The 11,335-nt window shown below is 52.0% G+C and overlaps 7 protein-coding genes across 7 annotated transcripts; 3 read left to right on the forward strand and 4 right to left on the reverse strand.

The window, feature by feature from the left end:
* K489DRAFT_375348 (glycoside hydrolase family 47 protein) lies at window positions 1-2,423 on the forward strand. Its single transcript, XM_033603667.1, has 2 exons — window positions 1-1,919; window positions 1,992-2,423. Exons 1-2 carry the CDS (start codon window positions 211-213, stop codon window positions 2,107-2,109), a joined length of 1,827 nt encoding a protein of 608 aa, XP_033464295.1. The 5' UTR covers window positions 1-210; the 3' UTR covers window positions 2,110-2,423.
* Window positions 2,424-4,138: 1,715 nt separating this feature from the next.
* K489DRAFT_375349 (acid protease) lies at window positions 4,139-6,325 on the forward strand. Its single transcript, XM_033603668.1, has one exon. It carries the CDS (start codon window positions 4,410-4,412, stop codon window positions 5,841-5,843), a length of 1,434 nt encoding a protein of 477 aa, XP_033464296.1. The 5' UTR covers window positions 4,139-4,409; the 3' UTR covers window positions 5,844-6,325.
* On the reverse strand, window positions 5,976-6,988 carry K489DRAFT_11301 (uncharacterized protein). The gene has a single exon (XM_033598911.1). It carries the CDS (start codon window positions 6,855-6,857, stop codon window positions 6,225-6,227), a length of 633 nt encoding a protein of 210 aa, XP_033464297.1. The 5' UTR covers window positions 6,858-6,988; the 3' UTR covers window positions 5,976-6,224.
* Window positions 6,802-8,009, reverse strand: K489DRAFT_375350 (uncharacterized protein; the record flags this gene model as incomplete). Its single annotated transcript, XM_033603669.1, has 1 exon — window positions 6,802-8,009. A coding segment is annotated over exon 1 (407 nt), but the record flags the coding sequence as incomplete, so codon positions are not given.
* On the reverse strand, window positions 7,769-8,406 carry K489DRAFT_310350 (UPF0220-domain-containing protein; the record flags this gene model as incomplete). The annotated part of the gene is made up of 3 exons (XM_033600695.1): window positions 7,769-7,832; window positions 7,888-8,249; window positions 8,314-8,406. 3 exons carry the CDS (start codon window positions 8,404-8,406, stop codon window positions 7,769-7,771), a joined length of 519 nt encoding a protein of 172 aa, XP_033464299.1.
* A 505-nt stretch (window positions 8,407-8,911) lies between these two features.
* K489DRAFT_348462 (hydrolase, alpha/beta fold family) lies at window positions 8,912-10,576 on the forward strand. Its single transcript, XM_033602375.1, has 3 exons — window positions 8,912-9,750; window positions 9,824-10,318; window positions 10,378-10,576. The coding sequence occupies exons 1-3, from the start codon at window positions 8,998-9,000 to the stop codon at window positions 10,525-10,527; spliced, it is 1,398 nt and encodes a 465-aa protein (XP_033464300.1). The 5' UTR covers window positions 8,912-8,997; the 3' UTR covers window positions 10,528-10,576.
* K489DRAFT_375354 (uncharacterized protein) lies at window positions 10,366-11,211 on the reverse strand. The gene has a single exon (XM_033603670.1). It carries the CDS (start codon window positions 11,184-11,186, stop codon window positions 10,602-10,604), a length of 585 nt encoding a protein of 194 aa, XP_033464301.1. The 5' UTR covers window positions 11,187-11,211; the 3' UTR covers window positions 10,366-10,601.
* Window positions 11,212-11,335: the final 124 nt, after the last annotated feature.

Below are 11,335 nucleotides of genomic sequence, written 5' to 3' on the forward strand. Positions count from 1 at the left end.
GCAGGTATCAATGTACCAAAGCGCCTGCTTGTCCTCCATCAATCGTCTATTGTTCTTCGCGATTGTGTCGCGGACGACCTTGTCATGTGAAGCTAATGACTAGATTGTCAGCACCCGATGTTGACCCCGGTTGTAGGTCCTCTTCAATGAACACGGTGACTCTTTGAGCCACTTTCCCAGTTCATCCGCCTCACCTCTTTACTGTAAAAGATGCTCGGACGACGACGCTATCAGATCTTCATCTGCATAGCTGTGCTCATCATTTTGGCCATCACCCAATTACGAGAACCCATCGTGACGACATATTCGACAGCTCGAACGAAGTACGGCGCACTTTTCCCAAGCGCAACCAAGAACAAGGATGGCCGATTCCGCTGGAGTTCTGTACCAGTGAACTATCCCGTGAAGGCTTTGAAAAGTCTCCCGACAGGCGCTCCGCTCGCTCTTCCGAAAGTGCAATATCAGTTCCCCAAGGAATTAGCCGAGGATGCGAAGAAGCGCAAGTCTCGCCAGGGCGCAGTCAAAGCAGCATTTCAACGCTGCTGGAAGACTTACTCGGAGTATGCATGGACGCACGACGAAGTCACGCCTGTTCATGCGCAGACTCGTGATGGCTTTGGTGGATGGTCGGCCAGCTTGGTCGACAGCCTCGATACGCTATGGATCATGGGTTTGAAGGCCGAGTTTGCGAAAGCCGTTGATGCCGCGATGGACATCAACCTAGGTTCGTCCACTCTCGACAGCATCAATGTTTTTGAGACGACCATTCGCCATCTTGGAGGGTTCTTGTCGGCATACGATTTGAGCGGTGACGCAAGACTGCTCGAGAAGGCGACCGAATTTGGTGAGATGCTCCTCAAAGCATTCGATACCCCGAATCGCATGCCGATCACGCGTTGGGACCCGAGAAAGGCTTTGACCGGAAGCCAAGTCGCCGATTCGACGGTTCTGTTGGCAGAGATTGGTTCCTTGACCATGGAATTTACTCATCTATCGCAAGTCACCGGAGATATGCGATGGTACGATGCAGTGGATCGAATTACTCGATTGTTCGCGAGCCAGCAGCAGAAGACCGCTCTGCCGGGAATGTGGCCAGTCACCGTTGATGCGAAGCGCACAGATTTCACCCAGGACACATTCTACACCCTGAACGCCATGGCCGATTCTTTGTACGAATATCTGCCCAAGATGTATGCCTTGCTCGGTGGTCTCGAGCCCATCTACTCCGAAATGTATGAAGCAAGTATGGCAACGGCAATCAAGTACAATCTCTTCAAGCCGATGACTCCAGATGAAGCCGACATTTTGATTTCTGGCAACGTTCGCACCATGGGCAGTAACTCTCCAGTATTGGACGCGCAAGGGCAACATTTGGGATGCTTTACAGGAGGCATGTTCAGTTTGGGCGGAAAATTATTCGAGATGCCGGATCACGTCGAGATAGGCAAGAAGCTCACTCACGGCTGTATCTGGACGTATAAGGCATTGCCGAGGGGTATCATGCCAGAGGTTTTTGAAATGGTCCCATGTGCCTCCGCTTCAGCATCTTGTCCTTGGGACGAAAGTCTATGGCTTCAGAAGGTCGTCGAGAAGGCGCAAGAAGCGGACGGCGAGTCGGCGCAGGCGAAAGGAGATGATGCGCAACACATAACCAAGCGAGATCGCCTTCCTCCAGGATTTACTCAGATCGGGGATCGGAGATACATTCTTCGACCGGAGGCGATCGAAAGCGTGTTTCTCCTGTACCGCATGACGGGCGAACGGTCTCTATTGGACGCGGCATGGACCATGTATGAGTCTATCGTCGCCGCCACGCAGACATCATACGCCTATGCTGCACTTGCCGACGTGACCTGGAGCAGGGATGAACTGTTGTCGATGCAAGCCTCGGTCCAAGTGGACAGTATGGAAAGTTTCTGGTGAGTGGCCAAACACTTTCTTGTCTGATTTCATTGATGCGCGAATTCTTGCTGACGTTCCTCTCCGTGCAGGATGGCTGAGACATTGAAATATTTCTACTTGATCTTCAGTGAACCAAGTCTGATCAGCCTAGACGAATGGGTGTTCAATACGGAGGCGCATCCGTTCAAGCGACCGCTTCCTCAATGAGGCGTTGTGGTGTATGAAACGCATCAATACGTGAGATTTGTATTGCTTCAATTCCAACATTCATCACATCTCACCGCGTTCTTGGTCTGCTCTGACTTGGCATGTTTGAAGCGATGCGAATGCCCACGATGGTCACGGTCCAGTGAATGCCAGTCCTGTGCCGGACGCATGCAGATGCTAGTACTTATTAGCTAGCGTGCAGAAACACACGCCGAGCGATTTTGACGATCCGCTATTGCCTAGTACACATGATGATGTGACAGGGCGGCAGGACAGTAGTACCGCAGGTATAACAACACGTAGTGGATTCCCACGCTTTCTCACAATGAGCAAGCGCTGACATGTCCATGTGTCATTGTGTGAGCGTACCTAGGTATGTATAGAATGTCGCGATGGTTCTGCATGCAGTTGTTATATAACTCAATGAGACTATACCTGGTAGTTTTTGTTCGCCCGGCGTTCAAACTTAGACGGCGGGAGCAACAGACCTGTGACGCTTTGTTCAATTTGCTCAGCGTCAGCAATCATGCGCCAAATATGTGTTTTATTCGACGCAGGGAATTGTCAAGATGCGTGACGGTTGGCCCTTACTGCTACAGTCATGCCGATGAAGAATAAAATAGCGTGCCATGTATGATGAGTCAATCTGCACGACTCTGCATCTCATCATCACCGTCCATCTGTACGCTTCGAGGCCGTAAAGTTGGGCTGAGTACGCGGATAGGTGCTACCCGTGGACTGGAGAGGAACAACGCCCGGGCGAGCGTCCGAACCGCCTTGGCAGCGGGTGTCTTTCGTCCTCCTCCGCCTGTCCTTCGACTCCAGCTCCCTTCCTCCCGCACTGTCCGCCCGGCGTCAGGGAGACGACGCGCAATCCTGCCCAGTGCTCAGCCATCGGGCGTGGCAAGAGCGTACGTACGTCATACAGCAAACATCCGTTTCTGCAGGGCTGTACAGCACTTGGCGGGTCCATATACGCGCAAGTCATTATACTTAATGTGTGTCTCGCGTGACGGTGATGATTATTCATAAATGGACCCATTAGGCATAAGCAGCGACGATCTAGAAGGATTGATTGTCTCAGTCTCAGTCCTGTTGGGCTTCGTTCAACGCTACGAGATGGCAGGTTGGACGAACGTTCGGCATGTCTTAGATCGAGGTTCGAGATTTCCTTTCCGGACCGAACTTATTCGGAGCGCGCGTAGGGAATGGAAGTGATCCATGGATGGCTGGGAGGCGCTGCACAATTGCACGATAGGGCAGCTCTTCGCACGACACTCTTGACGCAAACTCTCAGCAGCGGTCACTGTGCTCGAGGCATATTTTGCGACGCTGCTACCATTTCCCCTTCCGGTAAATCCGGCCTGTGCCTGGAAGGACTCGGATAATGGATCAACATATTGAGCTACAGCCGATGATGGTGATGGTAGCGATGATGCTGGTGGAATGACAACACAAGACAGACATTTATTCTTACAGTGCACTCTACAGTAGTCGACCGTGGAGTGTTCGGGGGAACTGTGCACACAAAACCCAGCTGGATCGTGTCGCCTTGGATTTGGCGGGCCACGCTTCTAGATGGACGCTTTCCCGCCCCAAAAAGTGACGCGCGTGCAGTCTCCACTGCAGGATCTACCCTGGATGTACCGTACCATGCAACAAAACTTGGAAACGCTATCTTGGGGGTGATGAGGATGCCAGTGTTCATGGTCAGGAAATGTCAGCACCGCCACAAGCGAGAAAACACATGGAGAAAGAGCGATCGGTAGGAACAGCGTTGATCCCTATTACCTAGGTAGTGATCTGTGAGGTTACGCGTGATGCAGTACGGACAGTATGGACAGCACTGAGAGTGGTGAATGGTGCAGGAACGACGCCCGCACTGGCCCGCTCTCGGCTGCCCCCAGCGCACGTTCCAGGTGTGAGTGTGAGAGGGTGTGGGTGAGGGTCAGAGTGAGGACGTCATGCAACTACGCCGCACGCCGTCATTCTGCACTTCACAAGTCTGAGGTCCGCGTCCGCAGCTCAAGCTAAGAGGAATCAAGGCCGAGATGGAGCGATGCGAGCGTATCGCATGGCAAACCGCGGCGATCTGTTACTGCAGTGATGCCGTGGTCGTGCTTTGTACGCGAATGTATATCACATTTCCTATAGCCACCCACCTATGCTCTACATCCCTGCGTAATCTGTCTCCTCGATCCGTTCCAATCCTGTTCCCTCGTTACTGCTCTTCCACTCGCATCTCTCTTTGCGCACGAGCTTGGTCACATTCGCATTCACGCCCATAAAACGCCAGCACGATGCGGGCTTTCTACTGTGCCGCCATCGCTGCAAGTCTTCTCGGCGCCAATGTCGTGGCGAGTGTGAGCGAGCGCGACAGCAGCAGCAGCAGCGATTCTCCGCGTGTTGTTCAGCATACCATCCAGCGGAAACCAGTCGTCAACCCGATCGAGCAGGATCGCAAACGTCTGGCGCGACGACAATCAACAGTCAACGTACCTTTGACGAATGAGGAGACTCTATACTTCATGAATGCGTCCATTGGTACACCTCCACAGAACTTTCAATTACATCTTGATACTGGTAGTAGCGACCTGTGGGTGAACGTCCGCACAAGTTCATTCTGCCAGTTAAATGCGGCCGCTTGCGCGCAGAGTGGCTTCTACAACGCCAATTCCTCCTCGACCTACAAGTATATCAACAGCCGCTTCACGATCAAGTACAAGGACGGCTCGGGCTCATCAGGCGACTATGTTTCCGACACTGTTGCTTTCGGTTCAGCCACTCTCCAAAATCAACAATTCGGTATTGGCTATCGATCGAGCGCGGCTCAAAGTATTCTGGGTATTGGCTATCCTGCTTTGGAAGTCGCCTCCTCATATTACGGCGGAAAACCCTATCCCAACATTCCTCAAAACCTGGCAGACGAGGGCATCATTGCTACCAATGCCTACAGCCTGTGGCTCAATGACCTCGACGCGAACCTCGGATCCATCCTCTTTGGCGGTGTCGATAGAGCTAAATACATGGGAGAGCTGCAGACGCTTCCCATCATCAAAACTCAAGGTGAATATCTCGAATTCACCATCGCTCTGACTGCTTTGGGTGCCAATGGCAAGACCGGAGCTATCGTCAACAATATCGCCGTGCCGGTCTTGCTCGATTCGGGCACCAGCTTGACCTATCTCCCGAGCAACCTCGCATCGGCCATTTTCTCCACCGTCGGCGGCACCTCCAGCTCTCGAGGAATTCAAGTAGTCGATTGCCGACTCGGAAACTCGGACGCCACCATCGACTTCACCTTCTCCGGCGTGACCATCAAGGTACCCTTGAATGAGCTCGTCTTCGTCAACAATTACGACCGCCGCGGACAGCCCGTCTGCGTGCTTGGCATCCTCTCTGGGGACGGTACTGCCATCCTTGGCGACACCTTCCTCCGTTCCGCATACGTCGTCTACGACCTCGAGCGTAATCAGATCTCCATCGCCCAGACCAACTTCAACGCCACAAGCACCAATATCCAAGAGATCAGTGCCAACGGCGGAATCCCTGGCGCCACCACCGTGCCCAATGCCGTCGCCACTGGTTCAGCCAGCGGCGGCACCGGTCGTATTGACGGCAACCCGGACGTCACCATCACCATCACTGGAGCTGCCCAGCCAACTGCTGCACCGGTGTACAACATGGCTTTGGTAGGTGCTCTAGCCGGTGGGTTGCTTATGGCCGCTATTTGAGATGGGACGCACAGAAGAAGACGGTGGAGAAATTTGCATCGCTTTGTGGAAAGTTACACTCCTGATACCCCATCTTGCATGATTACACGAATTACTGGTTGTGGACAAAGCAGAGGAAGATTTTATGCATGTGCATTTTTCGTTTTATGATAAATCTGCAGGATGGCGACGGCGAGAGCCGCGCAGTGGGCATCGCTGCTTGCGTTAGATAGATGAACATGATAGAAATGAATTTCATGAATTTGTGCTATTATGTCCCTGACTATCATGTTTCATCATACCCGACATAAGCGACACTTGAGAGCTCAATGAGACATGCGCTTACGTCTATTTGAGGGAAACAAATTGACCCTCATAGTAAGCGCTCCTTTACGGATCCCACTACTTATCTTGATCAACAAGTAGATCGATTCTGATCGTGGCGGACGTTCGTTCAAAGAAAACGAACAACAGCTCTACGAAGCCGAGACAAACAAAATACCCGAGGCTGAGTCTTAGGAGGTTCCAGGAGGTGCAAACGAGCAATGAGAAGTCGACAAGGAGATTCGAACTTGTCGGGAAGATCATGAATCCGGGGCTGTTCAGTACTCCAGCAATACACTGCGATCGGCCTATATAGATATCCGTGTGACCAGTCCGAGAAAATTCCCTCGCCTTCGCGGGTTTAATTGACATTGTCGCCGACAGGCTCGGCCTCAAGCTTTGCATTCCTTGTCGTGTAAGCGGACTTGCCGTCGCCGATGAAACACGCAGCACATTTGTCGACAGCTGCTTTCCGAAATAAAATGGTATTTTTTTTGTACCAATGATTGCTAGGATAGGACCTGATGAATTTCTCAGCAGCATCGGCCGTGTATACGAGGCACTCGGTGCCGTTGTGGGCGCAGGTTTTGCATGGAACAATGGCTTTCTGCCCATCAGGCGTCTCGGTGATGCGCGCCGCGTGTGTGAGCGTGCGGCGGCGGGCCACCAGAGTCTTGTCCCAATTCTCGTTGGGCAAGTGGCAAATACCATTGACGTTTCGTGAACGCAGCAGCTGTCGATACATCAGCTTTGAGCAATAGTAGACCATGTGTATTCATACTGCTTCGAACTGCTTATCTGTGCTATTCACGACCAGGCTCGGCGCTTCGGGTCTGGAGACTGCTTGAGACGATGGACTTGCCGTCATAGAAGAGAGGTCATCAGAAGACGCATCGAGTCTGTCTCTGCTGCCACGTCAAATTTATGAGGTTTGGTCCGCCATGGGAGCGCTGCTTCAGAGCAGAAACGACACCTACTCACGGGACGCCAAAGGCTTTCCACTTCCATGATTATTCGTCTCGAAACTCTGTTCCGGTCGCAGTTGACGCGATGCCTGCGAACTTCGGGGGTCATCGACTTGCCGCTGAAGAGCTTTGATTTGCTCGCGCAAATGCTCAAGCTCCACTTTTAATTCCAAGTTTGCTCTTTGCTCTAGAACCAATTGCCACTCGACTACCGCATGTCGAACACTAAGATCTCCTTGATTTGGGATTCTCATATTCAAACAGAAAGATGGTTGTTGCCTGATAGAGAGCATGAATTTGGCGAGCACAGCGCGGTCGCTGATGTGAGTCGGACTTTGGTGACATTCTAAAAATGTACAACAGAGAATGTTTGAAAAATGTGCTTGTCGAGTCCAAGTGAAAGGCGACCACGTTAGCATGACTTTGGCACGTGAAAATATGCAGAGTCGGGAAGCTGGCCTGCTTGCGCACTGAGATGCCCATGTCACATCCGACGAACGTCGTTTCCGGTATAAAATGATAGGCGGAGCCGATGTGACCCCGGCATCATCATGATCATCATCACCACCTGCTTCTCGAATTTACACAGCTCATCCGCAAAGAACAAGATGCATGGTCCGTAGGGAAAAAGGTCATCGAGATTCACAGATAATGCATCTACAACGCAAGATTGTATGTGTAGTCGTCCTCCATGTTCTGGCTAACCCACAACGTCACGGAACTGTGTCTTTGTTAGTCTCATGGCACAGCCAACTCCGCAAGGCTGTATTCCATACCTCAACATGACCAAGCCATTCGCGACCAAGTTCGATACGCCGAACCAGAGTTGTGTACCCTGAGCTCCCTGTGTCACGTATTTCAATACCATCACACTGATTCCTCCAGCAAGACCTCCCGCCATCGCAGCGAAACCCATGAACAGCACTACTCTTGCCTTCCATGCCATGTTGTCCCCACCCGAGTACGAGAAGCTATCCCCAGTCAAGCGTGTCTTGTCAATGCTGTTGATGATAATCAAGCCCAGGAACGAGAAGATGCCGGGGATCCAGTCCACGAAGTTGAGGTGCAGATCGGAGCCATTGAGATGAGAGTTGCTATAGACACTGGCGTCTATTAGAGAGAATAGGGCGACACAAAACTTTGCGCAATGTCAGAAACGTGCCCTGCCGCTCGTATATGATACTGTCGGCATCTCAACCTACCAAGGCGCCAGAAAAATATATGCCGGCACTTCGGATGTTGGCACTGTTGAGCCACTCAGGCCTGGGAAATCGGAAAAGGCGTTCTGAAGACATCCTCCAAGCGTGTTGGAACGACTGTTTGAACCACGAGAGAAGTGTTCGTGTGTCGTAGAGAGCCTGCAGGTCGCGTGAGAAGTGACAGTAGGACCTGCTGTTGATCACAAGCGTGCCAGATCTCAGAGGTTGGGATGACGCGGGCCGGGCTTTGACTTCCTTTGCGGCGCGCGTGGGATTGGCTGGTTGCCCATAGGTGTTGGTCCCTGGTGGCATTCGTATGCATTTGTCGACCAGCTCGCAAGGGAATAATGAACTGCGCCTGCACACTTGGCCAGAAGCATGCAGGTAGGCAATATTGTGCAATCATTGTCCCAAAATGCAGTTCACTTCATATTTAGTAAGGCGATATGACTCAAGCTCCATGACATAGAGACCATTTGTTCAAGTCTCATGGATATCGGCCCGATGTGACAACGTCCCAATCCATCTTCAATTGCAGTGGAGACCCTGCAAGCTTCTACCGAGGCCTGAGTAGCGTAGAAAGTATCGCAACGTCGTTCTTAAATGTCTCGCGGAGCCATTGATCGTGCGCAAGGCAGCTCCAATTTTGATATACAGATATAATAGACATAAAAGGTCCTAGCAAACATGTCTGGACTCTCGTCGTATCTTACAGGCGAGCGCACTATCACCTACACCCATTCGGAAGAGCCCTTAGTCCTTCCCACTTATGATGGTCCAAAGCGTGCTCTACCGGAGATCTGCAAAGATGTCATTCCGCCTTGCTTCTTGAATCCCCTCTTGAACAATGGTCACCTCCAAACAGCCTGGACGTCCGTCAAAGACAAAGGCCCTCAGATTCACTACAAACGTCGTGTGCTCGCCGCCGAAGATGAGGCGTTCAAGGGTCACTTCACCGTGGACTTGGTCGTTGCGCCACCTCCTGCGAAGACTGATGCCAGAGCCGAGGACGGCGGTGTCGAAGACAAAGGTCTCCGTGAAGATCCTGTCGGCGTTGGCCACACGAGACTTCCTCCTCGAACGACATACTTCACAGACAAGGAATTCGAGAACATCGGCACCGATGACACCAAGCCTCTTCTGATCACCCTTCACGGGTTGAGCGGTGGATCATACGAGAACTACCTTCGTTATGTCTTGGATCCTCTGGTTGCGGTCACCGAGGAAGGCAAGAAGGCAGGCGGTCTTTCGGGAGGTGACTGGGAAGCCTTAGTCGTGAACAGCCGTGGCTGTGCTGGCTCGAAGATCACGACGAGCATCCTTTACAACGCTCGCGCCACTTGGGACTGTCGACAGGTTGTCAACTGGGCACGTAAGACCTGGCCGAACCGGCCACTCTTCGGCATTGGCTACTCGCTTGGTGCTAATATCATCACAAATGTAAGTGCAACACGCTTTGCATGACTTTATACGTGATTTCTCTCGTGTCACATGCTCACATCATGCTTTACAGTATCTTGGCGAGGAAGGCTCAAACTGCCCGCTCTCCGCTGCAATCATCGTCAGTAACCCATGGAACTTGGAAGTCAGCTCGCTGAACCTGAAGCGGACCTGGATTGGCTCTGAAATTTACGGCAAGGCTATGGGTGGGCACATGCGTGCCCTCTTCGACATTCATGAGGAACAAATCACCAAGAACAAACTTCTCAAGACCGAACGGATACATAAGTTGAAGTACCTATGGGATTTCGATCGAGAAGTTCAGTGCGCTGCGTGGAATTATCCTACGGTAGGCGCCTACTACCGCGATGCTAGCAGCATCAGTGCCGTGCTCAACATCAAGATTCCTGTGCTCGCGCTGCACGCACAAGATGACCCGATCGCTTGTGACGAAGGGGTTCCGTACGAAGAGATCCGCAAGAACCCGTATATTGTGATGTGTGCCACGGGTGGAGGTGGGCATCTCGGCTGGTTTGAATATGGTGGTGGACGTTGGCATCGTAAGCCGGTAGGTCGCTTCTGGAGGCTCCGTTTAAAGTGTACAGAGCTGACATTTTTCCGTGTCAGACTATGGCTTTCCTCAATGCCATGTGGAAACAGGTCGACTTCAGCAAAATTGAAGCACCTGAGGAGCACAAGGGCCCTCATGGTGGCTTCGAGGCGCCGTTCGTCTACCAGCCCATGCGCCGTCCTTTGCATGTGGTTTCGAAGGAGTGATTGACTGTGGCGGAGCATCCTCACTATTGTGATGCGGAGATTTTCGTTCAATAGCACACTCCCGTAGAAGAGCTTCAACCAAAGCTCACCCGCTTTCTTTTCGAATTTTGCGATCGCTCCGCATCTTCAGATTTATCCTTGGTGACCTCGACCTCGCTCTCAGAACGTCTTCGTTTCTTGCTGCCATTCTTAATGTTCTGTTTGCGCTCCTCTAGACCCTCGCGCTTTCCCTCAGCCCGCTTCTCCATCTCCAAACGTCGTGCTTCGCGCACTTCCTCCATTTGTCGCGCACGCATCATCTTACTCTCAATGTTGCCCTCCTTCTCCGCCATGACCAGTGCCATAATGGCATTCATGCTCTCTTTGTCGTCGACGAAGTTTTTGCCCTTTTTTGCGTTTGGTGGCTTTTGGACACCGGCAGGTCTGATTCCATTGAGCTGTGGAACCTTTAATTCGGCCTCTGTGTACCGCAAGTGTGGCGGTTTGCGCTTGCCGAGAGTCTTTTTCTTATCGTTAAGCAGATTTGGCTTGGGCTTGTGCTGTGTTGCGGCCGGCTTGGGCCCCGTCTTCTTCGCACCTTTGGATGCGCCGCCAGATTTGAAAGATTTAGAAGACTTGCTGGTGCCCTTATTGGCACCGGACTTGCTGGGTAGAGCCATATTTGTGACTTTGAATGACAAAATTTCAAAATTGTGTTAAAAGAAGTTTCCAAAAGTCGGCAATTATTTTGGGTATTAGCTTGAGTCGTAAATCGGAGCTACGGCCGGCCGGGATTCACCCGGCAGACGGCTGTGATTGGCTAGTGGCC

Source organism: Dissoconium aciculare (genome assembly GCF_010015565.1).
Source record: "Dissoconium aciculare CBS 342.82 unplaced genomic scaffold K489scaffold_1, whole genome shotgun sequence".
In the NCBI taxonomy this organism is placed as follows: domain Eukaryota; kingdom Fungi; phylum Ascomycota; class Dothideomycetes; order Mycosphaerellales; family Dissoconiaceae; genus Dissoconium; species Dissoconium aciculare.

Bases quoted from the DNA above. Each gene is read 5' to 3' on its own strand.
- K489DRAFT_375348 (XM_033603667.1), top strand. From the start codon at position 211: ATGCTCGGACGACGACGCTATCAGATCTTCATCTGCATAGCTGTGCTC. The intron at 1,920-1,991 runs GTGAGTGGCCAA...CTCTCCGTGCAG, and splicing joins GACAGTATGGAAAGTTTCTG to GATGGCTGAGACATTGAAAT.
- K489DRAFT_375349 (XM_033603668.1), top strand. From the start codon at position 4,410: ATGCGGGCTTTCTACTGTGCCGCCATCGCTGCAAGTCTTCTCGGCGCC.
- K489DRAFT_11301 (XM_033598911.1), bottom strand. From the start codon at position 6,857: ATGGTATTTGCCACTTGCCCAACGAGAATTGGGACAAGACTCTGGTGG.
- K489DRAFT_348462 (XM_033602375.1), top strand. From the start codon at position 8,998: ATGTCTGGACTCTCGTCGTATCTTACAGGCGAGCGCACTATCACCTAC. The intron at 9,751-9,823 runs GTAAGTGCAACA...CATGCTTTACAG, and splicing joins GTGCTAATATCATCACAAAT to TATCTTGGCGAGGAAGGCTC. The intron at 10,319-10,377 runs GTAGGTCGCTTC...TTTCCGTGTCAG, and splicing joins GACGTTGGCATCGTAAGCCG to ACTATGGCTTTCCTCAATGC.
- K489DRAFT_375354 (XM_033603670.1), bottom strand. From the start codon at position 11,186: ATGGCTCTACCCAGCAAGTCCGGTGCCAATAAGGGCACCAGCAAGTCT.